Source organism: Pyrus communis, chromosome 5 (genome assembly GCF_041283825.1).
Source record: "Pyrus communis isolate YQ-2024b chromosome 5, ASM4128382v1, whole genome shotgun sequence".
Lineage (NCBI taxonomy): Eukaryota > Viridiplantae > Streptophyta > Magnoliopsida > Rosales > Rosaceae > Pyrus > Pyrus communis.
In genome coordinates this window covers 33402301-33414557 of record NC_142569.1, presented here as the reverse complement: position 1 = coordinate 33414557, position 12257 = coordinate 33402301, and the positions used below count along the sequence as shown (strand labels likewise).

General features: G+C 36.8%; 2 protein-coding genes across 3 annotated transcripts in view; one reads left to right on the top strand and one right to left on the bottom strand.

The window, feature by feature from the left end:
* Positions 1–12257, bottom strand: part of LOC137724403 (uncharacterized) — a 35812-nt gene that overhangs the window by 21508 nt on the left and 2047 nt on the right. Inside the window, exons 2-8 of the mRNA XM_088693470.1 lie at positions 11786–11944; positions 11486–11572; positions 10847–10899; positions 10613–10719; positions 10482–10535; positions 9389–9542; positions 9009–9064 (exon numbers count right to left, since the gene is read on the bottom strand). Coding sequence (XP_088549596.1) covers positions 9432–9542; positions 10482–10535; positions 10613–10719; positions 10847–10899; positions 11486–11572; positions 11786–11944 — 571 coding nt within the window. The 3' untranslated portion in view covers positions 9009–9064; positions 9389–9431. The remainder of the gene's footprint in view (positions 1–9008; positions 9065–9388; positions 9543–10481; positions 10536–10612; positions 10720–10846; positions 10900–11485; positions 11573–11785; positions 11945–12257) is intronic.
* Positions 3537–8031, top strand: LOC137724404 (TMV resistance protein N). 2 transcript variants are annotated; one of them, XM_088695029.1, is made up of 5 exons: positions 3537–4438; positions 4567–5692; positions 5807–6082; positions 6174–7142; positions 7215–8031. In XM_088695029.1, the coding sequence occupies exons 1-5, from the start codon at positions 3966–3968 to the stop codon at positions 7767–7769; spliced, it is 3399 nt and encodes a 1132-aa protein (XP_088551155.1). In that variant the 5' UTR covers positions 3537–3965; the 3' UTR covers positions 7770–8031. The 2 variants fall into 2 exon arrangements, with proteins under 2 accessions (XP_088551155.1, XP_088551153.1); XM_088695027.1 differs by having other exon boundaries at positions 6174–8031.

Below are 12257 nucleotides of genomic sequence, written 5' to 3'. Positions count from 1 at the left end.
AAGCCGTTCGACCCTCGCCGGAAAACTGAGTTTCTTGCTTTCTCTGTTCCTGTGCAAATCCGACGTTTAAATCGCAATCTCTAGGTTATAATTAAACCACCATGACGAAAATTAAAGAATCTTAAGCATCCCGAGGCTTACCCATGTCGGAGCACCGTGAAATCTCGCCGGGATGTATGGCGATGGTGGCTGCCATTGCTGCAGCTGTGCCTCGAGCACAGAGGAGAGAGAGCGGGACGAGGGGAACGGGGAGGTGCAGGGTAGACAGTGATGGTTGTTAATGGCGGTGAAGCTCGCCGGAGGGGCGAGGCGAGGTGGTGCCTCGGGTCGTTGTTGTTGTTGTTGCAGACGGAGGAGCTAGAGAGATGAGGGAGAGTGTTCCACAGAGTTCCCGAGTGAACAGGAAGAGAATTGACACGGGGAAGGAAAGGAAGTGGGGTGTGGGCCCCACGGGCCACAAAATAAAATTATAAAATATTTAAAATATCGAATTAGAAAACATTTAAATAATATCCAATAATAATATAAAATCATATAAAATAATTAAAACAGTAATTTCTAAGAAAAACATCTTTCGAATTGGTAAAGTTATAGAAATGGTGTTTCAATTTTTATCTAATTGTATCAATGGTTCTTCTAGTATGACTCGTCTTGACGAGATTTTGACGAAATTGACAAAAAAGACCATAACTAACATTTTGATAAGTTAAAAGACCGATGTTCATAAATTTTTAGTTGATAGGATCATTGCTCTAATTGGATTAAAGTTGAAAGTTCACTACTACAATTTTATCATTGTTTCAAAGATGTATGAGATTGTAATTTCAAGCAAAACTGAGGGGTAATGCAATATACCCATAAGCTAAACAAGAAAAAGTAATTTGCAGCATGTGCTTTGATGCGTGTCCAAAGTGACTAGCAAAAGTCGAAAAAAAACTCTTTCTCACCTCTTTCTGTTTCACCCAACACACCTAAACTACACATAAAGGGAGAACAATAATAGAGAAGAATGTTTGAAATCCTAAAACTAATTTTATCTTGATCTACTTACTATGAGGTCTGTGATTATCTGTTGTGCAGGTTTTGGTTCATCAAGTCTCTCAAAATTAAACTCTAGTATTTCTATTTTCTAGGTAGTGGATTCAAGGCTCGTTGTAATGCTATTCGATCCTGTGGAACACGAAATCATCCCTAGACCAGTTTTGCTTTTCTCTGAGCCTTTTGAATGGATGTTTGGTGCAAAGAGTAATGTCCAATTTTGTGTTTGTGAGTTTGCATAGGATAATGTAACATATATAATATAGATTTAAAAGAAGACTTTCTTCACCACATGTTGAACATAATATATTAGTAAACGATAGTGAGTTGTAGAAACTAGAAAATTTAATATTAATAGCAGCAATAGCATTTAACAGGTATTGTTCTTTATTTTGAGAATAATAACACAAATTACACGTAAATTAAATCAACATAACCTAATTTCAAATATCTTGTACATCCACTTAGAGAAGTTTCCCAAGAACCTTACTTTATTCCAAAAGTTATTTCACCAGAGACCTTTCACTATTGATTCCTCTTGATTTCTCTCAACCGTGCCATGAAAAGAGCCAAATGCTGTGGCCATCTATTTGGAAGCTTCCCTGATGCCTGCCCTCTCACTCGGGTAGCATACCCTAATGCAAGCATTTCCTTGCATTAAAAAAAAGCCAATCACCTTTCATCCACTAGCTTCTCTAGTCAAATGCTCCCAAAGTCAAAAAAGCAAGCCTACTTTTGTTTTTCTTTTGTATGGTCTGCACCTTTCAATGCATCCCACCGAAAGGTCACCTCTCCACCGACAGCAACCACATTGTTCAATTGTTGCCAGCGCAGCATTATATGAGTCAATCACAAGTTCACAACGTATCGAGAGAGGAAGGATCCTTGAGGATTCCAGAAAACCTCCACCGACAGCAACCACATTGTTCAATTAACGAACTTTTTGTTTAGGGACTTAATCTAAATTTGAGTGAAAATTTAAGTACCAAATTTGAGTGAAAATTTAAGTACCACTTCTAAATCTAAGAATAAATGGATATACAAATTAATGTTAGCTAAGGTTGTCAATGTCAAATTTTGTCTTAATTTATACCTTATTTCCTTGAACATGCTTTTACAATATAGAAAGAAACAATTTGGTGGCAACTGACGACTGCAGTAGTGTAAACCAAATAGATAGGAAGAGACAAAGTAGTTCCCAGGTGGTATGATAGAGGGGAATTCATTTGAAGAAACGCGTTAGATTATTTTAAAAAAAAAAACTGTTAAAATCAAACTATTCAATTAAACAAAACAAAGAATGGTAGAACGCAACATCGTCAGTCTTTCATGGAAATTATATATGTTGCCCTTTCCACCAACTCCATCACTTTCAAAGGTGACGCTCCAACCACTTTCGTCGTCTTCTTTTCCACTTATCATGTTCTTTTCATCAATTAACATCGAAGCATCTTTTCCTTTCATCATTTAGTTATTCAATAGTAATCCATCAGTTTGGAGTTTGAAATATTTGGCAAATAACTTCCAGTCTTCTGTGCTTAGAGCTGATTGCTCGGACCACTGTCGATTTGCGTTGAGCAGCCAAATGGCTTCCTGCAATTTTTCCATGGGAATACCATGTGTTTCTGAGTTTTAGAGGTTGAATTAAGGGAGAATATGAAAAAATAATGAGAAAAATTGTAGAAATTAATCGTCCCTCAATTTTAATTCAATTGGAGAAATGATCCCTTAATTTTTACCCAATTGTATCAATAGTTCTTCCAGCATGACTCATCTTAACGAAATCCCGAAGTTGACAAAAAAAGACCATAATTAATTTTTTGATGTGTTAAGAGACCAATAATCATGAATTTTTAGTTGATGGACCAGTTCAAGTTAAAGGCCTATTGCTATGATTTTCTCATTGTTTTAAAAATGTTGCATAAGATTCTAATTTCAACCAAAAAAGAAATTAAAGAAGAATGGGTGTGTGCTAGACGAAGGTGATAAACAGTGAGATCTGCATCTTTGACAAAAAAGAAAGAAGAAGAGTGGTGAGGGGCCCATAAATTAAAGAAGAAAAAAGAATTGGCAAGCATGTGCTTTGATGTGTTGAATAAGGTCCAATCTGACTAACAAACGTCAACAAAAACATCTTTCTCTCTTGTTTCAGTTTCTCACCTAAATCACCTTAAACCAATTTGAAATTTCCTCGTCTCTTACACGAAGCTAGCCTCTCTCTACCTTGATTGGTTTGGTGTTTCTTCATTTAAAGAAAAACGAAAAAGAAGTTGTCAATAGTAAAGGACACTAACACAAAATTAAACAAACACACCGTGTCATCAGTCATTCAATTAAATAAATCAAAGAATGCCAGAACGAAACATCCTCAAGTCTTTCTTGGAAATTATATATGATACCTTTCCCACCAACTCCATCACTTTCAAAGATGACACTCTTTCGTCGTCTTCTCTTCTACTTTATTTTATTTTATTATATATGATACCCTTCACACCAACTCCATCACCACTCTCGCCTCTCCCCCTGTCTCCATCAGATCCTCTTTGTTCTCTATCCTTCACATTGCTTTCTCTCTCTGCTTGCTCTCACCTCGACCTCTCTTCCTTTCCTTCCTCGCTCCACCAGCCAACCATTTGAGATCATCCACCGCTTCGAAAGTGTGGGAGAAGAAGAGGGAGGCGCAGAATAGATTAGAGACTGAAGTTTTAGGCTTCAGTTTTTATATTTCCAAATTGCCCCAAAGATTTCAAGATATCAAAAACTTCCTCAAAATAATTCAACCCGTGCTGGAGGTGTATCCAACCCATTGATAGGTGTCTTGACCTTGTCCAACCCGTGTCAGGGGCGTATCGTCGGCGTGTCGAAGTGTCACTTCTGTGCTTAGAGCTGATTGCTTGGAACACTTCAGATTTGCGTTGAGCAGCCAAATGGCCCGGGCTTCTGCTCCTGCAGTTTTTCCATGGAAATACCATGTGTTTCTGAGTTTCAGAGGTGACGACACCCGCCGGGGTTTTACAGATCATTTATACAAACAGTTGGAGGCGCGAGGAATCAAGACTTTCAGGGACGAACCTGAACTTGAAAGAGGGACAGATATCAATCCAGAGCTCCTGAATGCAATTGACCAATCAAGGTCTGCAATCATAGTTCTTTCCACAAACTTTGCTTCTTCAAGTTGGTGTTTGCGAGAACTTACTCATATTGTTAGTTGCATGAAAGAGAAAAAGAGAATTTTTCCCATTTTTTATGGCGTGGATCCTTCTGATGTACGCCATCAACGAGGGAGGTTTGGCGAAGCCTTTGCGGAACATGAAGTGAATTATCGAGAACACGTAAATGAGTGGAGAAAGTCGTTAAAAAGGGTGGCTAATCTCGCTGGGTGGAATTCAAAGGATTGTAGGTAAGCATGAGGCAACAACTGACGTTTATAGCTGAAGAACAATTTTTTACCATTGAGTTTCAACGTTACCATGCACTTTATTTTAGTATGTGATGATTTTTTATTTACGTTGTTTGTTCTTCTTGTAGGTATGATACAGAGCTTATCCAACGAATCGTCAATACACTATGGGAGGAAGTGCATCCTACGCTTTCAATGTTAGATTCCTCAGAGAGGTTTGTCGGAATCGATTCTAAACTGAAGGAAATAGATTTGCTTTTAGATACAGATGCAAATGATGTTCGCTTTATAGGGATATGGGGGATGGGTGGAGTGGGTAAGACAACCCTAGCTAGATTAGTTTACGATAGAATTTCTCATGATTTTGAAGGTAGCAGCTTTCTTGCTAATGTTAGAGAGGTCTGCAGAGCACATGATGGTATAGCTCATCTACAAAAGCAGCTTCTTTATGATATCTTAGGGGACAATGACATACAAGTTTGGAATGCTTATAGTGGAATCACTAGGATAAGTAGGTGTTTATTTAATAAAAAGGTTCTTCTCATACTCGACGATGTGGATCAATCAGACCAACTGGAAAAGTTGGTCAAACAAAAAGAGTGGTTTGGTTTCGGGAGTAGAATTGTCATTACAACTAGAAATGAACGTTTGTTAGTTGAACATGGTATAGAGAAGGCATATGAGGTTAAGCCATTAACCCAAGACGAAGCTCTTTTTCTCTTTAGTCGGAAAGCCTTTAAAGACGAGGAGTTGGAAGAAGATTTTTTAGAACTATCTAAATGTTTCATCAGTTATGCAAGTGGTCTTCCATTAGCTCTTAAAACTTTAGGGTCTTTTTTGTACAAAAGAGGTCGAGCTGAATGGAAGAGTGCACTAGATAAACTGAAGCAAGCTCCTGATAGGAAAATTTTTGAAACATTGAAAATAAGTTATGATGGTCTAGATGAGTTTGAGAAGAGAATCTTCCTTGACATTGCATGTTTCCATAAGTCTTGTGAAAAGGAGCGAGTAATTGAAGGACTAGAAAACTGTGGCTTAGTTGGCGCTCGCATTGTGATCAATGTTCTTATTGAGAAATCTCTCTTGTATATCAATAAATCTCTCTTGTATATTTCATACGAGTCTCTGTCTATGCATGATTTGATTCAAGAAATGGCATGGGAGATTGTTCGACAAGAGTCTTATGAGGAGCCAGGTGGTCGTAGTCGGTTGTGGCTTCGTAATGATATCTTGCATGTGCTTGCAGAGAATACGGTAAGAAGTTGTGTGAAAATGAAAATACCAAAGTTTGGATAGGACACTAATATTATTTAACATGATAAGAGACTTGATCACGAAATTAACTATTCCTTTAATCTTATTTATCAGGGATCAGAGGCAATTGAAGCCATAGTCTTACGCTTGAGTGAATTTGAAGAGGCACACTGGAATCCTGAAGCATTCACTAAGATGTGTAAGCTGAGGTTGCTCGACATTCATAATGTGAGCCTTTCTAAGGGCCCCAAGTATCTTCCGAATGCTTTAAGAGTTCTCAAATGGAGCTGGTATCCCTCCAAATGTCCACCACCAATTTTTCAACTGGATGAACTTACAATACTTAGTCTGCAGCATAGCAAAATTGATCACCTTTGGGATGGAATAAAGGTAGATGATTGGACAATTGATTTTTACTTTGTCAATTACAATAATTGTAGTTTCTGAACATGAACTGTTGTAACATTTCTATTTTGTACAGCGCTTGGGCAAGTTGAAGTCTATCGATCTTAGTTACTCCCACAACTTGACAAGGACCCCAGATTTCACAGGTATTCAAAATCTCGAGAAGCTGGTTCTTGAAGGTTGTACAAATTTAGTTAAGATTCATTCATCCTTTGCGTTTCTCAGAAGGCTTAGACTTTTAAGTCTTAAAGACTGTAAAAGTATTAAGAGTCTCCCAAACAAGGTAGAAATGGAATTTCTTGAAGTATTTGATATTTCTGGCTGCTCAAAACTGAAAAAGATTCCAGAATTTGTTGGAGAAATGAAAATTTTCTCTAAGCTTTCTTTAAGCAGAACTAGCATTCAGGAAATACCTTCCTCAGTTATACGTAGGAGTTTGGAGGAGATTGATTTAAGTGGAATTGCTTTGAGAGAGACGGAATCCTCCCTGGTTTCAGTGAAAAATTCGGTACCATCAAATTTTCTTGGATGCAATGCACCACCAGCTAGATCATGGCGTTCCTTCTTCACTTCTAGCGAATTTCCAGCAAAGATTTCTCACCCTGCGAGTGTGGTCTTAGCTTCGTTGAAAGATTTATGCTTTCTGAAGGAATTAAATCTGAAGGACTGCAATCTTTGTGAAGGAGCAATTCCTGATGATATTGGTTTCTTGTCCTCTTTAGAAAGGCTAAATCTTAGCGGAAACCATTTTGTTAGCCTTCCTGCAAGCATCAGTGGGCTTTCTAAGCTGAGGAGTTTTGGATTGCAAAATTGCAAAAGGCTTCAACAACTGCCTGCCATTCCATTAAGCGGAAGTTTAATTATAAGCACGGAGAATTGTACTTCCTTAAAAATGCTCCCAAAATTAAATGCTTCAACAACTGCCCGCCATTCCATTAAGCAGACAGTAAGCCGGTTTTGGTTGTATTCTGTCAATTGCTTCAGTTTGGCTGGAAATCAAGGTTGCAATGCCATAATGTATTCAATGCTAAAGAGATTCATTCAGGTATTTCTCTTTCTCCTATCCTCCCTCGTCTCCTTAGTTGTGTACATTTATTTACGTTGTTCCTTTGTGCAGGAAACCCCTCATTTTATGGAATTTTCCAGTACGGTAATTCCTGGAAGTGATATTCCTGAGTGGTTCGATAACCAAAGCATGGGAGGTTCGGTGATTGAGAAGCTACCTTCGCACTCATGCAATAGCAAGGTGGTGGGGTTTGCTTTATGCGCTTTATTTGCACCTGCTCAAAATATTTCAGCTCCCAATCGTGGACTAAAATGTCCAGGACATCATAGGCATGAACTTGAATGTTACCACACCATAAGACCCGGCTTTGGAGTTACGCTTAACGAGGTAGCGTCAGATCACCTTTGGTTGGTATTTCTATCTCGTAAAATCGTTTTCAAACATGAGACCAATAGTAGGGAGGAGAAATGTTGGGATCAGATTCGGTTTTGTTTCGAAACAACACATGCTGTCGGAAGCAAGACATGCTTGAAGGTGAAGAAGTGCGGAGTCCGTCCAGTGTATGAACAAGATACAGAAGAAGAGCTCAACCGAACGATGAAACAATATTCCAACAGAAGCATTTCTTTGTGTGAGGATATTATCAATTGTGATTTTGAGGAATAAAAAACTGTACAACGAGATGTGATTAAGCGAACATGTGAACAATACAGTAATGAAGCAGGACCCAGTGAAAGTGAAAGTGGACACACACACACACTCTTTTCGACATGGAGGAGGAAGCAACCATACCCTGAATACATCCAAGGCTAGCGAAAGGCTTGACTTATTTGTCAGTCAGTTCTTTGCTCAAATTTCTCTTATTTGTCAGTCAGTTCTTTGTAGGCCACATTTCTGCAATTTCAAATTATATTATTAACTCTCAAAACTAATCATATGAAAACGCTTAATAATGTTTTAATCGACATAATCTGCTTACTTGTCACGTTCGCGGTGGTTATCGTTGCTCCAGCTTACAGGGTTAACCACCTTTGGTCATGCTGGTGTAGGCATACACCATCTGGGGTCCGGCTCTCCAAGCCCTGCCCAAATATGTGCCATTGCCTGTCCCATTAATTATATGTTACATTATTAGTCGCCAACCATAAAAAATTCAAAACCATGACTCATAGACAAACAAAAAGATTTAACTACATATATCTTAGTTAATCCACCCAAAAAGATTTAACTGCAATTTTGTTAAAATAAATAAAATAATATAATATTAGAACAATGCCCTTAAACCATGAACATTTAATGTGGAGAAATTGCAAGGTGAAATAAGTGGAACATAGGACAGAGGAGAAAATTCAAAGAATATTGTGATCAAAATCGGAACTCAGTGAGAGTTCAACAGAAGGATCAATGGAAAATGCACTCACACACCAACTTGAAAGAAAACATAGTGTCAAATAATTGTGTCAGGAATAGAAAAATGCAAACTTTAAAGATTTACTTGCAGACTGGCAGCAACAAAAGCAAACGGAATACAACGGGAGTTACTGCAATAGTGAGAGGGAGGGAGAGATTAAAGATGAGTGATCAGTTAAAGCTATAATTTTTTAAGCATGTTCTGCAATATGAATCATTTAGCTATCACAAAAACATGCTTGAAATAAACAATATGCATAATCGTGGTATAAAAGCAAAAAAAAAAAAAAACAAAAAAACAGAGATGCAATATCACCAACATTCATGATCATTATCCAGAATCGCTAAAGTAAACAGAAAATCAAATTAACACCTCTCTATTTCTAATCCATCTTCCTATTGTATTGTGATAAGGTTTATTCTAACAATGTTTCCACCAAAATTTAATAACAAAAAGATCACAGTAGAAGTTAACATGAGAGAGTTGACCTCTACCTCTTACATGTTTATCCTACCAAATCCCCTGCATACTTGATCTCTTGTAAGTCCACCTGTTAAAATAAAATAAAAAACACAAAATTTGTAACACAATTTGAACAAAAAGAGAGTTCTCAATTAGAGAAAACTTCAGTTTCATGTAAAGAAATTGCGTTCTAATTTTAGGGCTTAACTATGCAATATTGGGATTTGCATTTAACTCAAATAAGTAAGATAAACTGATAAAGCAAAGGATAAAACAAAATCTATATCGATTTCATTATCCATTCAAAAGGACATTTGAACAAAAAAGATTTTTATGCATCCAAACAGCCATTAAACTAAAAAATTAGTTTAACATTATTTACATTTGAAGTGTAAGTAGATATTTTTCTTACCAATGCATCAACCAATATGCAGTGCAAATGAGAAAACCGAATATCAGATTTGAAAACTTTGTCTCCGCATTTTGCTAACACAAACTCTAGATTTTTTGGTAGCTTCAAATGGATCCAAACTTTGGATTGGAAATATACTCATTTCGGTCTGAAACTAAAAATTTATATTTTGTTAGTACAACAATGTATAAATGCATTCATGTAGCATGTCTCCAAAATAACAATACTACCCATTCAAAAAGGCAAAAACAAAAAACTAAAGTGAAATATTAAAACTTGAAAAAGAGATTTTGATTTCGTAAAAGAGTTTAGTTGCTTCCAAAAGTGAAAGCGATCAATTTGTTTTCTATGAAACTGTAAAAAAAGTAGCATAACAAATAAGGACACGATGGATGATTTGTTTTCTATGGATATAGCTGATGTTGATCATAGTTTTGCTCAACATAAACAGAAAATATGGTAGCTTTCAACTACATTGCTACAGAACAGAAAATTGTTTTCTATGGGGTGCCCCACCGAAACTTGTATAGAAACATATCGCTCATGTTTCATGACCAACTTTCGAATTGTATAAAAACAACCAAATAATCCTCAACATTGAAAGAATAAAGGAAGAAGCAGAGTTTACAACAATGTCAGCAGTTGCTTCGATTAGTAAAAACAACACTATGCACATGTGTGGTTACCTAGCTATTAGGCTAGTCAATGTAATCATGAGTTTAGAAATTAATTGACCTCAACGTTGAAGCACACCTGCAAATATCTGGGTCACCACCAATCAAAGACCATGCGCACATAAATATGTGATCATGAATGAATCTTTGATACAAAAATAAAATTATTCTTAGTTCCGTGAAAATAAAGTAACAGAACTTTTGCCATACTAACTAAGTCCCTTTAATGTCGACAGATTCAATATTCACCCTATCAATCAACCTCGGAATTGCTGCTCCCAGAATAGGCAAACAATTTACCCTACGCATGCAGAGAAAGTACTACAGACCTACCAATACAATTATATGTATTAAATACAAACTGAACCTAATTAGATAATAAGACATCCATTTATAGTTTTGTAGCACCTCGATCTTACATGGAAAGTCTCATTCTCTTCTGAAATGTCTCCGTCGCAAAAGCAACTCAATCCCTTAGCAAAAGACCAAATAAGAAAACAAATAATTAATTTTTATCATCTTAAAAACCGAAAAATTGAAGACTCCTTACCAAGAAGATAAGTTCAATTTCATCACCGGAACTCCTAGCTTTCTTTGGAACACTCATTTTCATCCTTGAAAGTAACTCTTCAGAAAAGTAAAACCCTCTTGAAAAATCTTCATTAGCAGCAGCAGGGACCGTTTCAAAAATCAAAGTTAAGTCAAATAAAAAAGAACCCTTAACTAAAAAAGTGGAACAAAGAAATAAACAAATAACAAACCTCATAGCCAAGGAATTGTATACTCTGTACTACATCGTGCTTCAAATTTGAAGTGCAGAAGAATAAAATCTCTAATCTGGAAAAAAAAAAAAAGTAACCAGTCTCAATACAAATAAATAGAAAAATAAAACGAAAAAGAAGACAACCTGAATTCAAAAGGTTCTATATGCTATGTTCAAATTGATTACCTCAGATAGTCTATTTCACATTCTTACACACATGACAAACCAAAAAACATTCGAAACATATAGATAATCTAAAAAAATCCCAAAAAAATGTTTAATACATATTCTCAAACAGGTGGTAAGCACTGATTACAGGAAATAAAACCAAACACCACATCAATCCAAAACCCTAATTTTATTTCATTTTCTTCGCATCAGATCGCCAAATCACAATGGATATGACCCCAGAAGAGCTCCAATTTCTCAACATCCCAGATCAATTTAAAAAAATAAATAGATTTAAATTCGGATATAGGAAACAATGAATGAAAGAAATCAGTCATGCATGGATGCACAAATATACAGACACCACAGAGATCATTTAATATAAAAAATAAAGATGCTCAGAGACTCAACACAGACTATTCATACTAAGAATTTCTTAGATACCTGTTGAAATTAATTAAATAAAAAAATTTCACGGCAGCCAATTTATACCTCCGATATTCTGAGTTCTGTGTCCCTTGACTTGGTTCATCTTCGAATCCATTTATTGGTCCTTCACAAACTTTGCCGAGTACAACCTGCAAACAGAAACAATACCCATTATACATTTTTCAGATGGATTTTAGAGAGAGACAAGAGAAAGATTAGGGTTTAAGAGCAATAATAAAAAATAATTTTATGCTGAGAGGACCTAGTGAAGCAATTGTGGTAGGCATCTCTCAGATTTGCACAGGGAGAAGTGAAAGAAGAAGAAGAAGAAGAAGGTAGAAAGGGGGTGGTCGATAGCTTCCCCGGCGTTTGAGAGTGATAGAAGGCAAGTCGAGAGCAACGGAAGCAGAGATTTGTGAAAGAGAGAACTGGAAACGGATGGAAAAATCGAGAAGTTGCAGTCGAATTACAGGTTCAGACGATGATGGACGCGTGGCCAACGTGGACAAATGCGTAATTTCACTGTGTCAAGACGGAAAAACAACGGGGAAAGAAAAGCTAATTGAGGGCAATTCCGCTATTTTACTGCTGGTAAACAATACTTTTCCACTAGGTTTTAATATATAGATAATTTCTGAACCCTCCCAGGAAGAATGTGCCGCCCCTCCATGGTGATATTCCCCATCACCGATTCCAACCCAACCGGTGTTATACCTACTACTACTTCCTAAACACTGCTAATCTTGATCCTACCATGAACTCGATGACTCTACCACAAGTTGTAACATAAAGAGTCCATGAACTCGATCTCTAAGTAAGATTCATCATCTAGGCG

Coding starts and splice junctions, on each gene's coding strand:
- LOC137724404 (XM_088695027.1), top strand. CDS start 3,966: ATGGCCCGGGCTTCTGCTCCTGCAGTTTTTCCATGGAAATACCATGTG. Junction 4,439..4,566: donor TGGAATTCAAAGGATTGTAG/GTAAGCATGAGG, acceptor TTCTTCTTGTAG/GTATGATACAGAGCTTATCC. Junction 5,693..5,806: donor ATGTGCTTGCAGAGAATACG/GTAAGAAGTTGT, acceptor CTTATTTATCAG/GGATCAGAGGCAATTGAAGC.